This window comes from Tachyglossus aculeatus, chromosome X3 (assembly GCF_015852505.1).
Source record: "Tachyglossus aculeatus isolate mTacAcu1 chromosome X3, mTacAcu1.pri, whole genome shotgun sequence".
Taxonomy (NCBI): Eukaryota; Metazoa; Chordata; class Mammalia; order Monotremata; family Tachyglossidae; genus Tachyglossus; species Tachyglossus aculeatus.
In genome coordinates this window covers 5,841,418-5,859,879 of record NC_052099.1, presented here as the reverse complement: position 1 = coordinate 5,859,879, position 18,462 = coordinate 5,841,418, and the positions used below count along the sequence as shown (strand labels likewise).

Here is an 18,462-nt window from a genome sequence, read left to right as displayed (position 1 = left end):
ATAATAATAAAAATAATGATGGCATTTGTTAAGTGCTTACTATGTGCAAAGCACTGTTCTAAGTGCTGGGGAGGATACAAGGTGATCAGGTTGTCCCACGGGGGCTCACAGTCTTAATCCCCATTTTACAGATGAGGGAACTGAGGCTCAGAGAAGTGAAGTGACTTGCCCAAGGTCACACCGTTGACAATTGGCGGAACCAGAATTTGAACCCGTGACCTCTGACTCCCAAGCCCGTGCTCTTTCCATTGAGCCATGCTGCTTCTCTAAGCATGGCTGAAAGAATAAGAGAGAATAAGAGCAGAATGATGATGATGTTTAAGGAACAGAACTTACAGAGCAGGGGGGAGTTCCACTCTTTAACCCTTCTCTCTGGACTCTTCACTCTGAATGCCAAGGGCCAATTTGCCCCACTGAGGCAGGCGAGAGAGCAAGAGAGATCTCCTCAGTATCACTGCCTCCAGGATTCAGCTGCTTGCGGAAAAGGAAAGTGTGGCTTCTTCAACTTGTTGGCCTGTTTTACTCACCTCTAAGACTAGCTATGAGGAGGCTCAAGTTTTCTTTCTTGCAAGGGTGCTAAAATGCCTAGGCACAATGCCTTCTTTCCAAGTTGGGCATAAGGATTGGTGGTGGATAAAGGCTGCCCATGTTTGGTGGATATCTCTTCTAAAAGGCTCAAAGGATATGTCTCAAATAGCTTTGCTTCTTTGAAGAAACAACTACATCAGAATGTCTCAGGATTTAAATAATTTTCCAAACTTTTGGCCCATGTTTGACTGTGAAAAAGCAAATAAAGAATACAAGTGTGAAGAGACCAGAACCCATTTTCAGCTTGCCATGAAACACTGGGACTCTAGAACTGCACGATGCAAACCATTCAACAGTCAAAGCTAAGTAGGGGTGCTTCGGTAGCTCATCATAGTGGAGCCAGCTATCTGAATAAATATTAGAATACCAAGTGATATTGGCAAAGAAATCTCCAAACATTTCAGATCCATTGTTCTTTCCTTGGAATGGCACGCAATTCTTCCTGATATTCAAGTCCCTCCTATTGTGAGCTTCATCTGGGACCTGATTATTTTGTATCTACCCCAGTGCTTAGTACAGTGGTTGGCACATAGTAAGAGCTTAACAAGTACCATAATTAGACACTAGACACATTAGAAAATTAGACACTTGACACATAGCTAGCACTTAACAAATCCCATTATTATTATTAATTATCTGTTGTACTGTATACCCCCAAACTTTATTCACAGTGCATTGCTCCATTCACAGTAAGTGCTCAATAAATACCATTGATTGATCGAGGGCAGACCTGGAGGGTACATCCCTATTTTCTTTTCAATATCCATTTTATCTAGATAGAATGTAAAGCTAAGTACCGTTCAGCTTGTACAGTAGCTTAATAGCAAACGATGGCTCCACATCTGTTCTTAGTGAAGAGCGAAGCCTAAGTAGGAAAAAAATATAGGCAGACAAATTTTGGAGGAAAAAGCAACATCATTGATAAGACTAGACTAGCTCAGAGTAACCTGAATTAGGTGTGCATCATAATGCCACCTTGACCCATCGGGACATAACAGTAATAATTTGAAGTTCCAACAGTTGGCAAAGTCTCTAATAACTGTACTTCATCTCGATGGGACTCTTGAGAATATCCTGATAAGATGCCACTCTGTACTTATTTAAATGTCAATCCTTATTATAAAGCAGTGCAGCCTTTTGAGAGATGAGGTCTGAATTCTTCACTTTCCTCTGACCTTCTAAACGGATTTTTCTTAAAATCAGGTTTTGGAAGGAAAATTTAATTTGAAAAAGGAAATGTGAATACTGTCTTTTTGGTTTATAACAGCAGTCAGTTTTAATGACAATTTTCTTTGAAAAAGAAAATGTGAATACTGTCTTTTTGGTTTATAATAGTAGTCACTCTCATTAACATAGTTGCAATTCGGTGTTTTTGAAAACCATGCTTGATGTTTTGTTCTGTGCCTAGCACTATGCTGGAGCCCAAAAAATTACTTCACTTTACTGTAAGGACTTTGTAGTCTGAGAAATACCACAGTACTATTATTTTGTGCATAGAGAGTGGCAGGGGTGGTAGAAGGAGCAGCCAAGTGGTAAAGCACTGGCCTGGAAGCCAGAAGACCTGAGTTCTAGTCCTGACAAGCTGCTTACCTGCTGTGTGACCTTGGGCCAGTCACTTGACTTCTCTGTGACTCAGCTTCCTCAACTGCAAAACGGGGTTTCAATATCTGTTCTCCTTCCTATTTAGACCGTGAACCCCATGTGGGACAGGGACTGTATTCGGCCTGATTAACTTGTATCTACCCTGGCTGTTAGTACAGTGCTTGACAGATAGTAAGGGCAAAATAAATGCCAAAAAAAAAAAAAACTCATAAAAAAAACTGATGTGGGGAGGAACTGATATTTCTCCCTGTAAAACCATGAACATTTGTTTTAATCCTGGTGCTTCTGGAGAATCAAGACCAATGAATATTTGTTAATGGTGATCACAATTCCCTTGAGTTGTATGAGTTGAGAAAAATAAAATACCCACCAGATACCCCAACATGGTAAATAGCTTTAAAGGATGGAGCAGGTTGAAGACTGAAGTTCTGGGGCTCTGCAAACATCTGTAGCTTCTGGAAGAAAGAAAAAGAGTTCTTAAACCCTGAGTATTGCAAAACCACAGTGGTTATTCAAATCCTTTTGTCATTCTTGTTTGTTTTTCTCTAATTAAAAGAATTATACTATTTACTTGCATCCTACAGTTGTTTACCAACCACCTGCTTGACTCTCTTTCTCTTTCCTTCATCCTCTCTCAGTCCCGCTTACCTTCCCACCTCCCATCTACCCTTGTTTTCATTTTGTCCTAATTTTTGAACTTATGTGCTTATTTCAGTAGGTAGTACAGCCCTCTGCACTGAGTAGATACCCAACACATCCTCCTGCTAATACTGCTGTAGCTACCCATGATTCACTCTCTCTTAAGGAGGGACTTCCTCGACTCATTCATTCACTCATTCATTCATTCATTCAATTCAATGGTATTTATTGAGCGCTTACTGTGTGCAGAGCACTGTACTAAGCGCTTGGGAAGTACAAGTCGGCAACAAGTCCCCAGTCAGACTGGGGAAATTCCTGTGATACAAGGCCCCTGGGTGGAGCTCCAAGGGGTAGGACTATTTGGGTTAGGGGCATCCTGTGTGACCACATGGTAATAATAATAATAATAATAATTGTAAAGCACTTACTACGTTCCAGGAACTGTACTAAGTTCTGGGGTGGATACAAGCAAATCGAGTTGGCCACAGTCCCTGACCCGTGTGGGGCTCACAGTCTCAATCCCCATTTTACAGATGAAGTAACCAATGCCCAGAGAAGTGCAGTGACTTCCCTGAGGTCACACATCAGACATGTGACCTAGACAGGATTAGAACCCAGAACCTTTTGACTCCTTTTGCTACTTCTCTACGGTGCAGAGCACTATACTAAGCATGATATTGGGGTTAGGGGCAGGGTAGACTTGCAGCTTGCCCTTCAAATGCCCAAATGTCCTCTAGAATAGTCCTTCCCTGATCATTCCTATTTTTCTTCTATCTTCTTATTTTTACCACTGTCAATCATTCTCTCCCCTTCCCCATATTTTCATATCGCAACTCCTTCGAGTTGCCTCCATTTTGACACTGCCCATCATAGCCCTCAAAGAGGTGCTGAGTGAATTGTAAAATCTTTCTCCTTTCCATTATCTTTTTAAAGCAGTACTTTGAAAAGAAATTGCATTGCACTAACTCAATAATATGTACACACACACACACAAACATGTCTTTCATTTTCCAATATTAGTCTATTAGTAGTGAAATCCTATCTGTGGTCTCTGTTTTTGAGCCTGCCTCTCGATATCCTGATCTTTGCAAAATGTCTGCTCAAGGAGAGCAAGTCCTTTTTTGATTGCTGGCCGCTATGGTGGTCATCCAAAGATCCTTTGTTGTCACGTTGTTGGACTATGGTTGACTATATCTTTTTTGTCACAAAACATCTTGCAAAACTCCTGTGGCCCTGGAGCTTGAGTGTTAGCCTTCTGGATGGCTTCAGATGTTGCTTTTCCATACTAGTGGGACCAAGTTTGTAGCCTGAGTAGAAGATCAATCCAGTACTTCTTATGTTGCTGCGGTGATTCAAACATCTTTGAAGTCTCCCCGCTGTCAGACAGTGATATAGTTTTGATATTCCAATCCAACTGTATTTATTCAGTGCTTACTGTGTGCAGGGTACTGTACTAAGTGCTTGGGAGAGCACAATATAACAGAGCTGGAAGACACATTCCTTGCATTCTGTTGTTTAGATGTTGGGTGATTCCGTGATGTTTTTCTCATCTCAACTTTTGGGGTTGAAGCAGAATTCAGATTCTGGTCATGGGTGTGGTCTATGGCTTTATAGTTGACGCTCAGGGGGAGTTTTCCAGTAACAGCAGTTCTGGTGAAAGTCTGGCTGCTTCCACATCTGGTGGCACTGCAATTTTAAGGTGGGGTAAGAAATCTCTAGGGAGGACATCAGGACAGATCCAGATTACTGAGAGATTTCAGAAGCTTCCAGAAAAATCTGTGCTGTGCAGACATGTTCTTCTTGGATTCAGAGATGATGGGTCTCCAGGAGAGGATCAAGTTTTCTCCAGGCTGGAAAATGGTACATTTCATTATAATTCCATGAGTAAGAGGCATGCTCGAGTGCACTGTAGAAGGGTGGTCTTCATATCACAAATGTTCATAGTTGGTGGATTATGGTAGTAGGAGTAGTATTAGAAGCAAAAAACAGTGTGTATCAAGTGCCTACTGTGTACAAAGTACTGGGGCAGATGTACATGGGTGTGATATTGATACCATCCCTGGCCCCCAAGGAGTTCCTGAGGTAAAAGTAAGGGTAGAATAGAGAAGCAGCGTGGCTCAATGGAAAGAGCACAGACTTTGGAGTCAGAGGTCATGGGTTCAAATCCCAGCTCCGCCACTTGTCAGCTGTGTGACTTTGGGCAAGTCACTTAACTTCTCTGGACCTCAGTTACCTCATCTGGAAAATGGGGATTAAGACTGTGAGCCCCCTTGGGACAACCTGATCACCTTGTAACCTCCCCAGCGCTTAGAACAGTGCTTTTCACATAGTAAACGCTTAATAAATGCCATTATTATTATTAATAGAGTTTGGGGATAGTATCGGGATTAGGAATGGCAGATGAGCTTGGGACAGACAGATAAAGATGAATCAAAAATAGAGGAGACAAGCATGATGATAAATTCAACAGGATCGGCAGGATTTCAGAATGTTCACAGCTCAGACCAACAGTCACAGTCCTGGCGGTGGCCTTCCCATCATTCCAAAGTAGAGAAGGCACGTTGTCACTTAGTTTTCCCAGGCTGGAGCAGGGGGCTGATGGGAGAGTTGGTGGTCTAGCAGTTGGGCCACTTGTCTCTCACGTGGTGGGCCCTGGAGGTCTGGGTAATAGGAACTGTGGAGGGTTCATGCTGCTGTCACTTGCTTTCGGTATTCATTAAGCACGGTTCCTATGTACCATAACAGGGTGCTTAGTGCTGGGGTAGATATAGTTAAGGCTGAGACTCTGTGCCACGAAGGGCTTTCTAACGTAAATGAGGATAGAGAGATGCAAAGAATGATAGCAATGGATTATAAACAACACAGTTATCATGACTCCCACCCCCATACCCACCCTAGGAGTTAGCAGAAACCCTTCCACCTATGCTAACCTGACTGACAGAGCACATCAAATGCTTTATCAAGACCCCCCTTCATGACCCTCCACCCTGCTCCATTCTGGACAATCTCAATGGTGTCCTCAGAGCCCAAGCTCCAGCCAGGCCTAAGTCAATCATTCATTCATTCAGTTCATTCAATCGTATTTATTGAGCGCTTACCATGTGCAGAGCACTGTACTAGGCACTTGAAGCATCATGAAGAGTCAATACTAAGACTCAATCCAAACAAGCAATCTCAAGGAAAACGGGCCTTGATATGCAGTCCGGTGGGCCGAATTGGACAAACTTTCTGGTGGCATAGTATTGGGTGGGGTCCGCTTCAATGCTTGGGTTTTTTTTTGTTTGTTTTCATGCTACCATGCCAGTCACCTAGTGTAGTGTTATCTATAAATTGCTTCTAACAACATAATTCTATAACAGGTGTGACGTACACTGCAAGTGATTCCTCTGTTTTCGAGTGTGAACACAAATTGTTTTTCACACTTGAGGAATGGTCCTAGATCCAACCCAAACACTTTGCATTTACAGCCCCGACTGCAAAATGAGGTTACAGATATTTGGCATTTCATTTGAGATTTTATCCAAAACTACAAAAGTAGTTGACACACTTTAATCCCAGCTTTTCTCACCGCCACATTTAGCATTTCACCCCCAGAGGCTTCATCTTCAGCGTGAGGGATGATGCATCTACATTTAGTCCCTTAAACCATCGAGGCCCTCATTCGGGATGCCTGGCTAATTTAGAACTGGCAAAATCACCACACTCCTCTGTTGGCAACCCCCAAAGAACACCCACTCAAAACACTCCTGTTTTCCAAGATGGTTAATTTGACTTATTAATAATGATTGACTGTGGTACTTGGTAAGCATTTACTGTGTGCCAAGCACTGAACTAAGTGCTGGGACAGATAAAAGATCTCCAGGGCCCACATGGGGCTCATAGTCTAAGTAGGAAGGAGAACAGGGATTGCATCTCTAGTTTACAGATGAGGGAACTGAGGCATAGAGAAGTTAAGTGACTTGCCCAAGGTCACATGGCAGACAAGTGACAGACAAGGTCCTCTGAATTCCAGGCCTGTGCTCTTTCCAAGAGGCCACACTGCTTCTCTTATTCTTTGCTCTTCCTTAGGAGGCAGCCGGGGCAACTCATCGATGCAAAGTTCATCGCCATCCCTTAGTACAATAATGATAGCATTTATTAAGCGCTTACTATGTGCAAAGCATTGTTCTAAGCGCTGGGGAGGTTACAAGGTGATCAAGTTGTCCAGCGGGTGACTCACAGTCTTAATCCCTATTTTACAGATGAGGTAATTGAGGCACAGAGAAGTGAAGTGACTTGCCCAAAGTCACACAGCTGGCAATTCATATGTAAATGATAGAAGTTCAAATAATTGTAAAAAAATATGTTGTTTATAGTAAGAACTTACCATGAAAGTTACACGGCACTACTCTTTGGCCGAGAAGTTGGCAACGCCATAGGAATCGATGTTGTTGATGATGATAATTCCGTAATAACCCATCTTCATCGCTTCTTCCTTTAGCATGTGCTTTATGCTGGGTTCCACTCAACCTTTTTTTTTTCCTTCAGTCCCTCATTCGTTAAAAAAAGGAAGTGTTCTTTTGGGGTATGCTTCTTGGCCACCACAAGGAATCCTGTCATACTGGTTACCTTGTTACAATGTGCTTGTTTGTACGATGCAAACTGCAGTGGAAAAATACATGTGTGTGTCTATATTATTATATCATCATTAACATTAGAACAATACCATATCATCTATAACTAGTTACACGCAAGTATATTACTATTACATTATACAAGTTCATATTTCTTTATTTTCTTCTTTTCCTGAAAAATTCCTCCCTCCCCGGGCCCCCTAGATTTGCCACTCTGGGACTATGAGGAAGAGCCTGCAACTACAGAAGCAGCGTGCAGAACAGCGTACAACATACAGAAGCAGTGAGAAGCAGCATGGTTCAGTGGAAAGAGCACGGGCTTTGGAGTCAGAGGTCATGGGTTCAAATCTCGGCTCTGCCAATTGTCAGCTGTGTGACTTTGGGCAAGTCACTTAACTTCTCTGTGCCTCAGTTACCTCATCTGTCAAATGGGGATTAAGACTGTGAGCACTACGTGGGACAACCTGATCACCTTGTAACCTCCCCAGCACATAGAACAGTGCTTTGCACATAGTAAGTGCTTAATAAATGCCATTATTATTATTATTATTATTATTACAAGCCCATGTTTTTTCACAAAATATACAGACCGAAGAAGAAAGTCAGTTAGAAAAAGAGAAATCCCCAAACCCCACTGGTGTGGCACATTCCAAATTAATAAAGGAAAAAGAGCACTTGGAAATCTGTATCCTTCAGATAGAGTTTTGAGAACTGTAAACCATTGATGCTAGAATTAAAAATAGACCATTTGGTTAAAGAGTGTAGCTATTTAAATTGACAACAGTAAAAGATTTCAGAGTGGGTGTTGATACTTTGTCCTTGACCTTGTTATGCTTAAATGCTGTCTGTGGAGATCTCAACTCTGTGGGTGATAAAGTACCTTACTCATATGTGCTTGTGCTATAATATTAGGCAGGTTTTTCTATTAATAACCCTTCTGCTCAGGGCTTAGAAAACCTCAAAACCTCAAAAAACCTCCTGCGTGATTTATGACACAGCCAAGTGCGGAGTTGATCTGAAAACAAAATCTGGGGGAATATTTACGAAAATTGCTGCAATTTGGCATATTTTAGTAGCTTTGACATCTTCGATCTAGAAAAAATGAACGGTTAGAGTTCTCTTCTTAAGTTTTTCTTTTCCAGATAAATATCTCCTGCTTTTTTCTCCATATTTTACTACCTTTCCCCCACAGATCACTCCAAATGCAGTTGTCTCCATCAGTCTGATGGGGCAGATAGATTTCTGGGTGGAGGACATGTGAGGAGATGAAAGAAGGGAGGTAAGTAGGGAGAGAAAAGGAGAGGGAGAAGGATAAGGGAGAGAGAATAGAGATAGATGGAAGACAGGAGAAGTGTTGAAGCATTACTGTTTGGGAGACAAAGTGGGTTTTAAGTTGTCTGGGGAACTGATAACAAGGTGCTAACTGTGAAGGTAATAAGATTATTAATAACAATAATATTTATTGAGCTCTTAGTAGATGCCAAGTAGTTACACGATAATCAGGTTTGACACAGTAGGACGCAGATGAAGGATGAATGACAATAAGTGATGGAGTCTTGCTTCATAAATGATGAGATACCTAAGTGCTTAGGTGGCACATAGGTGACAGTTGTGGGGATTGTAGGAGGGGAAGATGAGGAGATGTTATTTCAGAAGGGCTTTGAAGGTGGGGAGAGTAGTGGTCTGTCGAATGTACATATACATATATATACACCTGTATATATGTATATATGTATATATGGTTGTACATATTTATTACTCTATTTATTTATTTATTTATTTTACTTGTACATTTCTATCCTACTTATTTTATTTTGTTGGTATGTTTGGTTCTGTTCTCTGTCTCCCCCTTTTAGACTGTGAGCCCACTGTTGGGTAGGGACTGTCTCTATGTGATGCCAATTTGTACTTCCCAAGCGCTTAGTACAGTGCTCTGCACATAGTAAGCGCTCAATAAATACGATTGATTGATTGATTGAATGTGAGGGGGAGGGAGTTCTAGGCAGAGGAGAGGGAATGAGCGGGAGGTTGAGGGGTGGGAGAAACAAGAATGAAGCACGGTGAATAGTTTGCCTTGAGAGCAACGAAGCTTGAGAATGGAGACGGTGTGGAACAAGGGAGTGGATAAAGGAGAAACAAGGGAGAAAGCTGATCGAGTGCTTTAATGCCAACGGTCAGGTGTTTCTGCTTGATGCGGAGAGGAATGGACACCAATTGAAAGCTTTTGAGGAGCGGGGACATGTTCAGAAAGATGTTTTAGAAAGAAAATCTGGGAAACAGAATGACGGATCGACCGGAGAGGGAAGAGGCTGGAGGCAGGGAGATCAGTGAGAAGGCTGATGCCAAAGCCAAGTTGGGATGTGATCAGTGCATGGAACAGCATGGTGGACATTTGGATGCAGCAGAAGGGGTGGATTCTGTGAATATTGTGGAGGAAGCACTGTCAGGATATAGGCTGGTTAGTGATTGAGCTTGTTGATGGGTGACACTTGATTTCTGGACTCACAGACAATTTTATTTTGTTAATATTTGGCTTTTAGGCACTTGGGACTGCAACCCCAAATAGCCCAGGTCTGCCATGATGCATACTCATGAATCAGCATGGCTTAGTGGATAGACTATGGGCCTGGGAGTCAGAAGGAGTCTAATCCTGGCTCGGCCTCCTGTCTGCTATGTGACCTTGGGCAGAACACCTAACTTCTCCATGCCTCAGTTACTTCATCTGTAAAATGGGGATTAAGATTGTGAGCCCCTTGTGAGACATGGACCTTGTCCAACCTGATTAGCTTTTCTCTACCTCAATGCTTAGTACAGTGCCTGGCATATAGTGAGCGCTTAGCAAATACCATAACCCCCCCCACCCCCCCGCCGTGCAATATGACAGACCTGAGTATATTGAGGATTGACCACAATTAAGGAATTAGTGAACATTCTTCCCACAGAGTGAGTCTGTTTGGGTTTGGCATGCTGTATTATAGAAGAAACTGCTTGTGAGCATGTGTGCTGTGTCAGAATGGGTGAGTACTACAGCATGTATTTTCCCTAACTTGAGGTTTTGTAAAAGTGCATTGTAACTTGGTGTAGTCACTTTTTGATGACAATGATGTTGAATTTGTGCTCGTATTTTGTTTACATGACACATATGTACTGCTTAATTAACCAGTCAGTCAATCAATCAGTAGTATTTATTCATTCATTCATTCAATCGTATTTATTGAGCCCTTATTGTGTGCAGAACATTGTACTAAGTGCTTGGGAGAGTACAATACAACAGAGTAGACACGTTCCCTGGAAACAAGGAACTTTTGGTCTAGAGGGGGAGTCATTAATATAAGTAGTTTATAATGTTTAATTTGTATGTAAATTTATTAAATATCTAATTTATTAACTAAAGGAGCTGTTAAAAAAGTGATATGCAGTGCTTCAAGGGGAGGCAGCGTGGCTTAGTGGAAATGGCATGGGCTTGGGAGTCAGAGGACGTGGATTCTAATCCCGGCTCCACCACTTGTCTGCTGTGTGACCTTGGGCAAGCCACTTAACTTCTCTGTGCCTCAGTTACCTCATCTGTAAAATGGGGATTATGACTGTGAGCTCCACCTGGGACAACCTGATTACCTTGTATCTACCCCAGTGCTTAGAACTGTGATAGGCACCTAGTAAGTGCTTAACAAATACCATTATTATTATTATTAAATTATGAAGCAGTAGTATGGAACCATATTTGTCATAGAGCTATTTCCTAAGGTGACTGTCATGAAGCCCTGCCTTCTCCCCACCAACTCCTGCTCCAAATACCCCAGACCACTTCTTGACCTGAAATCCAGACTCTCCTAAAAGAATGGTAGTCCTGGCTCCTGAACACTGACTTGGCTCCTGATTCTAGTTCCCTGGCCACAGCTTCCAAACTCCAGAACTTTAGCCCTGCCTATCTGGGTTTGGAGTCGCTATGGGTCGGAGATGACTTGACAGCAAGACAAGACCTGAATTCTTCATACTCCCTCCCCCAGCACTTATGTATATATCCAGTTATCATTTATTCTGTCTGTCTCTCTCTTTAGTCTGTAAGCTCCTTGCGGGCAGGGATTGTGCCTACTAACTCAATTCTACGATACTTTCCAAAGTGCTTGGTATAGTACTCTGCACCCAGGAGGTCCTCAGTAAATACCATTGATTGTTCGATTTTCCTAGGGCTCCCCCAGTACCAGACCAGCCCGGTCCATCCAACAACTTTGCAGCAGGGATTTTGGTCTTCAAGAAAGCAGAGTCAGCACTGAGCACTGATGATTTAGATTCCAATGGCATCTCAGGCTTTGACCTCTAGCGGGCAATTTTGTCCAGATACGATGATCTCCACGTTCACCAGGAAAAGTAGCAGAGGGAATCTGGCACCTTTTTTCTCCTCATGAAGTCCTGTTTCTACTTTTTGTTCCTTTATTTTCTAATCCACTTCAAGACAGGTTTCCTAATGGCCTGGGTAGGTTTTTGGATACCTGGATAAATTTGAATGACGAGGCAGGCAGTGGGTACTATTGGCAGCCTGCATGACTAGTAATTTAGAGAAAAAATTTCCTTTAAGGTATATTTCAATGAACCAAATTGCTCCTCTGTGTGGCATAAAATTTAATTAGAGCATATGGTAAAGGAAAAAGCCCTTGCAGACTTCTGCAATATAACCTTCCCTTCCATCTGCTGTTGTGCCACCAATGTTCCTTGTTCTGGGGTTTTGTCTTTTTTGTGGTTGCATATGTTCTGCACTTGAGGCCAGGGATACCAGGTGAATACAGAGTGGCAACTGCATTAAAAATGAAAGGCCACAAGGGGCTAGGGTTGGATGGAAATTCCACCTGGAAAAGAACTGTTCAATTTAGTAATTATCATTACTAAGTGCCGTTGAGTAATTTCTGATTCATAGAGATTCCATGGATATACTTTCTCCAGAACATCCTGTCCTCTGCCATAATCCACAACATTTCTAATGGTTCTTCTGTTATAGTTTTTATGGTCTCTATCCATCTAGCTGCTGGTCTGCCTCTTCCTCATTTTCCCTGGACTTTTCCTAGCATTAGTGTTTTCTCCAGAGAATTAGTCCTCCTGATTATGTGTCCAAAATATGCTAAGTCATCATTTGGCCTTCCAAAGATTACTCTGGTTTAATTTGCTCCAAAATCAATTTGTTTTTTGGTATTGCCAACATAATTTAGTAATACCAGTAGTCAATAGTAATCAATTGTATTCAAGCAGTTGCATTTTATTGAGTGCTTACTGTGTGCAGAGCATTACACTAAGCACTTGGGAGAGTACAGGATAACAGAGTTGATGAGCAAGCAGCCTGAAGGGGAGATGGTTATTAAAATAAATTACTACATGTACATAAGTGCCATGGGGCAGAGGGTGGGATGAATCAAAGGTACAGATCCAAGTGCAAGGGTGACAAAGAAGGGAGAGGAAGTAGAAGAAATAAGGTCTTAGTTGGGAGAGGGCTCTTGGAAGAGATGTGATTTTAATAAGACTTTGAAGGTGGGGAGAGTGATGGTCCGTTGGGTACGAAGGGGGAGGGCGTTCCAGGCCAGAGGGAGGATGTGAGTGAGGGATCGGGAGTAAGATAGATGAGATTGAGATACAGTGAGTAGGTTGGCATCAGAGGAGTGAAGTGTATGGGCAGGTTTGTAGTAGAAAATCAGGGAAGTAAGGTAGGAGAGGGAAAGGTGATGATGTGCTTTAAAGCTGATGGTAAGGAGTTTCTGTTTGATGCAGAGGTGGCTAGGCAACCAGTGGAGGTTCTTGAGAAGTGGGGAAGCTTGGACTTAACTTTTTTTTGGAAAACTGTTTCAGGCAGCGGAGTGAAGTATGAACTGGAATGGGAAGAAGACAGGAGGCAGGAGGTCAGCAAAGGAGGCTGAAGCAGTGGTCAAGGTGGGATAGGATAAGTGCTTGGATCAGCGTGGTAGCAGTTTGGATAGAGCGGAAAGGGCCGATTTTAGCCATCTTCTGAACGTGGAACCGAGGTAATTTGGTGACAGAATGAATATGTGGGTTCGATGAGACAGATGAATTGAGGATAAGGCCAAGGTTACGAGGAGGATGGTGGGGCTGTATTCCCCCCTATATATTTTTCTCCCAGTGCTTAGTACAGTGCTTACACACCATAAGCATTGAATAAACACGATTACTACTACTATCACTACTTTGACAGAAGCACTGCTCTTTCTGGACTACACAAAAGTATTACAGTGATGTTCTGGGTTGTGACCCTGCTTGGAGTCAGCCTTCCCTGTCCTACAACTTCTTCATAAATATACTAGCTTTGGGTGGCAGGAGAGTCACACTCATTAACAACAACAGCAAAAAAAGACCCCGAATCTTTCTCAGTTAATCTTCAAATATGCCGTTTAAAAAAAAAGTTTGAGTCAATAATTTAGCAAGATTTCAGTATGTCGAAAGGGCCACTAAACCTGATAATGTCTTTCCCTGACTCTGGATTTTTCTATGTGTATGTGTGAGAGAGTTTTGAATTTCCAGACTTCATAAAAGTACTGTTACTGCTTCATCAATGGACAGCTATCCTCCAAGAGAAGATGTCAGTGTCACCTTTTAAAAATTCTGTTCATTAATCAGGTCCTTTTGGCCTCAGTAATAAATGCAGACAACATGAAGGCTCAATAACATTTCCAGTAACCTTTGATTCTTGGGTGGGAAGGCTGTGAGAGACTGGAACCAATTAAGAAGGGAGATTATGAAACCATTGTCTGTGTAGACCTTTAATGACTGCTACCTTTTAGGGTAAGAGGCAAGAAGGAGGGACTAAATCTTTTTTTTTAATGGTAATTGTAAAGCTCTTACTTTGTGCCAAGCCCTGTTCTAAGTACTGGGGGAGATAAAAGTTGAGCAGGTTGGACCTAGTCCCTGTCCCACATGGGACTCAGTCTAAATAGGAGGGAGGAGGATTGAATCCTCATTTTACAGATGAGGTAGATGAGGTACCACAATGACAACTGTAATATTTGTCAAAGGCTTACTATGTGTCAAGCATTTTACAGAGAGCTGGGCTAGATTTAAGATAATCAGATTGAACACAGTCCCTATTCCACACGTGGCTCACAGTCTAAACCAGTTTAACAGGTCAAAACTGCAAGTTCTTGCAGTTTACTCCGATACAAAAGAGGGGTCTGATGACTTCAGAGGAGCCATCGCCCATGCTGTACTGCTATTTTTCAATATGGAGTTTAAAACCCAAAGTTTGAAGCACAGAGCCCATCAGAAAGAGACCTAATTCCTCACTCGGGGAGTTTTAATCACCGTTCCAGGCAAAGGCACCTTACATTAGAAAATGAAGTCTTTTTCGTTCATTTCGTTGCCACTGGGAGAATTTTAATTAAACAACTGTACCAATGGAATTGACAAGCAGAATATTTTAAAATAATAATTTCCCACAATAGAGACATTATTAATACCCACAGTAGAGCCTCCTGAAGATGAGGTTTTCTTATGATCCTAGTGGCTTGAAAGATCTAGGAATGCATTTCTATGGAACTTTAGACCTGCTCTGTCCTCTGTCAGAGAGGAGGTACATCTTGGTTTGGGTCAAGACCCTTTGGGCATTTGGTATTCATCCCACTGTCAGCACCACAGCCCCAATTTACTTATCTGTAATGTATTTAATAATAATAATAATGATAGCATTTATTAAGTGCTTACTATGTGCAAAGCACTGTTCTAAGCACTGGGGAGGTTAGAAAGTGATCAGGTTGTCCCACGGGGGGCTCAGTCTTAATCCCCATTTTACGGATGAGGTAACTGAGGCCCAGAGAAGTTAAGTGACTTGCCCAAAGTCATACAGCTGAAAATTGGCAGAGCTGGGATTTGAACTCATGACCTCTGACTCCAAAGCCCGCGCTCTTTCCATTGAGCCACGCTGCTTCTCTTATTTATATTAATGGTTGTCTCCCCCTCTAGGCTGTAAGCTCCTGTGGCCAGGAAATGTGTCTACCAACTCTGTTGTATTATACTCTCCAAAGTGCTCAGACCAGTACATGCTCAGTAAATACCATCGATTGATTGAGGTGACCCAAGTTCTCTTGACATCCCAAACTTTGGGTGTCAAACAGATTACCTCTAGGAACTGCATTGGAAAGGTCTTCCATTTTTTTGTCTTGTCTGATCACCCTTTCTCTTGGGTTAGGGAAGGAAAGGAAAAGGAGGAATTTCCCTGAGGAAGAGTCCCCTTCTCTCCCTCCAGGCTCTTCCCTGGAATTCCAAGGGAAGAACTCCTGGCCCTTTCCTATATTCATTCATTCATTCAATTGTATTTATTGAGCGCTTACTGTGTGCAGAGCACTGTATTAAGTGCTTGGGAAGTACAAGTTGGCAACATATAGAGATGGTCCTTACCCAACAGTGGGCTCAGAGTCTAGAAGGGGGAGACAGAGAACAAAACAAAACATATTAACAAAATAAAATAAATAGAATAGATATGTACAAGTAAAATAAATAGAGTAATAAATATGTATAAACATATATACATATATACAGGTGCTGTGGGGAAGGGAAGGAGGTAAAGTGGGGAGGATGGAGAGAGGGAAGAGGGGGCTCAGTCTGGGAAGGCCTCCTGGAGGAGGTGAGCTCTCAGTAGGGTCCTGAAGGGAGGAAGAGAGCTAGCTTGGCGGATGTCGGGAGGGAGGGCATTCCAGGCCAGGGGGAGAACAAAACAAAACATATTAACAAAATGAAATAATTAGAATAAACATGTACAAATAAAATAGAGTAATAAATATGTACAAACATATATACATATATACAGGTGCTGTGGGGAGGGGAAGAAGGTAAGGTGGGGGGGATACTCTTCCCATGAATCACCATGCCTCTCACCACCTAAAAGCCCCTGTGATGGCTTGAAGCATGAGTCTCACACTTAGCCTAAGAAAGTTACCAAGCCTAGAGATTATAGGCACTCTTCCAGCTATCAAAATAGGGCTGGCAGTTTTCAAAGCCCAAACATACAAAACCATGTCTCCTTTTATTTGTTACCTCCTGGTAATAATAATCATAATAACAAGGGTATTTGTTAAGCACTTACTAGGGGCCAAGCACTGTTCTGAGCCCTGGGGTAGTTATGAGGTAATCAGGTAGTCCCACGTGGGGCTCACAGTCGTAATCCCCATTTTACAGATGAGGTAACTGAGGCACAGAGAAGTTAAGTGACTTGCCCAAGGTCACACAGCAGACAAGTGGCGGAGCCGGAATTAGAACTCACATCTTCCGACTCCCAAGCCTGTGCCATTTCCACTAAGCCATACTGCTTCTTGCGGCGACGCATGAGGATTGGGTAAATATGCATTTAAACATGCAACTGGTATGACACTTTGCAATATGTTTCCTTTTTCAGTTTTCCTTACAGTATTCCTGTGAGCTTGACCAAAGTCATTATTCCTCTTTTATCATTCAGGTGGATTAAGGAAAGCTTGTATAGTTTCATTTGGAAGGAAAAGTCACCTTGCTAAGCCTTATCAAGCAAGCTGATGCTTCAAAAGCTTTCAGCATTAGCATATCATTATTCATTATCCAGGATTATCATTCATAGCCATTACAGAGGGACTGGCATGCCTCTGGTAAACACACAGCTGCATCTTGGCATTGGGCAGACCAAGTTTTGGAGAACACTGTGCCAGTTTGGACCAAAGAGGCTTTTCATAACAAATAGAGCCTCCACTTAGCTCCTTGGGGTTGTTACTGCTACTTTCTCCAACAGTCCTTACTGGCTATGGTAAATCCCCTTTGAGCAGAAAGTGCATGACTGTGTTGGAAAATCAATTTCCACTAAAGGATGGGGTTTTCAATATAATTTGCTTGTTTTCACTCCAAATCTTTCTGATGTTTCAGGAAATGAGACCGATCAGATGTTACTGCATTAATAATATCTTGTGCTCCTCTAGTTTCCTGCATCTATAAAAATGATTAGTTTTGCTCCTGACATCAATTAAATCAGACCTGAATGTGTAAAATCCTCAAATGAATTCCATTCTCCACATAAAAACTATGCAAGATGTTTCTGTGGCACACTAACTGGTCTGAGGAGTCAGAGGACCTGGGATCTCATCCCAGCTCCTCCACGTACCTGCTGCGTGACCTTGGCAAGTCATTTAACATCTCTGTGCCTCGGTTCCCTCATTTGCAAAATGGGAGGAGAGTGAGCAGAAGGTCAGCCCAACAGCCACTTCCAACACTGTCATATTTATTTATACCCTTCTTCAGCTTGTGTATGTGTGTGTACAGTCAATTATTTATTTTGAATACTCAATTTGTATTTGATGCCTGTCTCCCCCATTAGTAAACTCCTTGGGAGCATGTACTATATCTTCTGCTTTTGTTGTATTCACTTCATTTATTCATTTGTGCTTATTAAATGTATTCATTTTATTTATTTACAGTATTTGTTAATAGCTTACTATGTGCTAGGCACTGTTCTAAACACTGGGGTAGATACAAGGTAATCAGGTTAGATACAGGCTTAATCCCCATTTCACAGATGAGGTAACTGAGGCAGGCCCAGAGAAGTGAAGCGACTTATCCAAGGTCACACAGCAGACAAGTGGTGGACCCAGGATTAGAACCCAGGTCCTTCTGACTCCCAGACCTGGGCTCTATTCACTAGGCCATGCTGCTTCTCCAAATACTTACAGTGTGCTGAAAAATTACCAAATGCTGAGAAAATATATTTGGATGAGAATTTGACTCAGTCCCTGGCTTCCAAGGGCTCACAATCTGTGAATAATGGGGTGGAAAGGAGGTAGCAGATACATTACACTTCGCTCTGTACCCTTTAGGCACTTGGTATTCACTCCACCCTCAGCCCCATAGCACTCATGTCCATATCCGTGGTTTATATTAGCATTTGTCTCCCTTCTAGACTGTAAGCTCACTGTGGGCGGGGAACGTGTCTACCAACTCTGTTGTGTTGTACTCTCCCAAGTGCTTTGTACAGTACTCTGCACACAGTAGGTGCTCGGTAAATACCACTGATTGA

General features: G+C 42.3%; 1 protein-coding gene across 2 annotated transcripts in view; it reads right to left on the bottom strand.

Moving 5' to 3' along the window:
* Window positions 1-1,421: 1,421 nt before the first annotated feature.
* Window positions 1,422-18,462, bottom strand: part of CPLX1 (complexin 1) — a 212,257-nt gene continuing 195,216 nt past the window's right edge. Inside the window, exons 4-5 of one of the 2 annotated variants that reach the window (XM_038770185.1) lie at window positions 2,561-2,645; window positions 1,422-1,453 (exon numbers count right to left, since the gene is read on the bottom strand). In XM_038770185.1, coding sequence (XP_038626113.1) covers window positions 1,437-1,453; window positions 2,561-2,645 — 102 coding nt within the window. In that variant the 3' untranslated portion in view covers window positions 1,422-1,436. Of the gene's footprint in view, window positions 1,454-2,560; window positions 2,646-7,227; window positions 7,471-18,462 lie in introns of those variants that run through there. The other variant, XM_038770184.1, reaches the window with a different exon arrangement.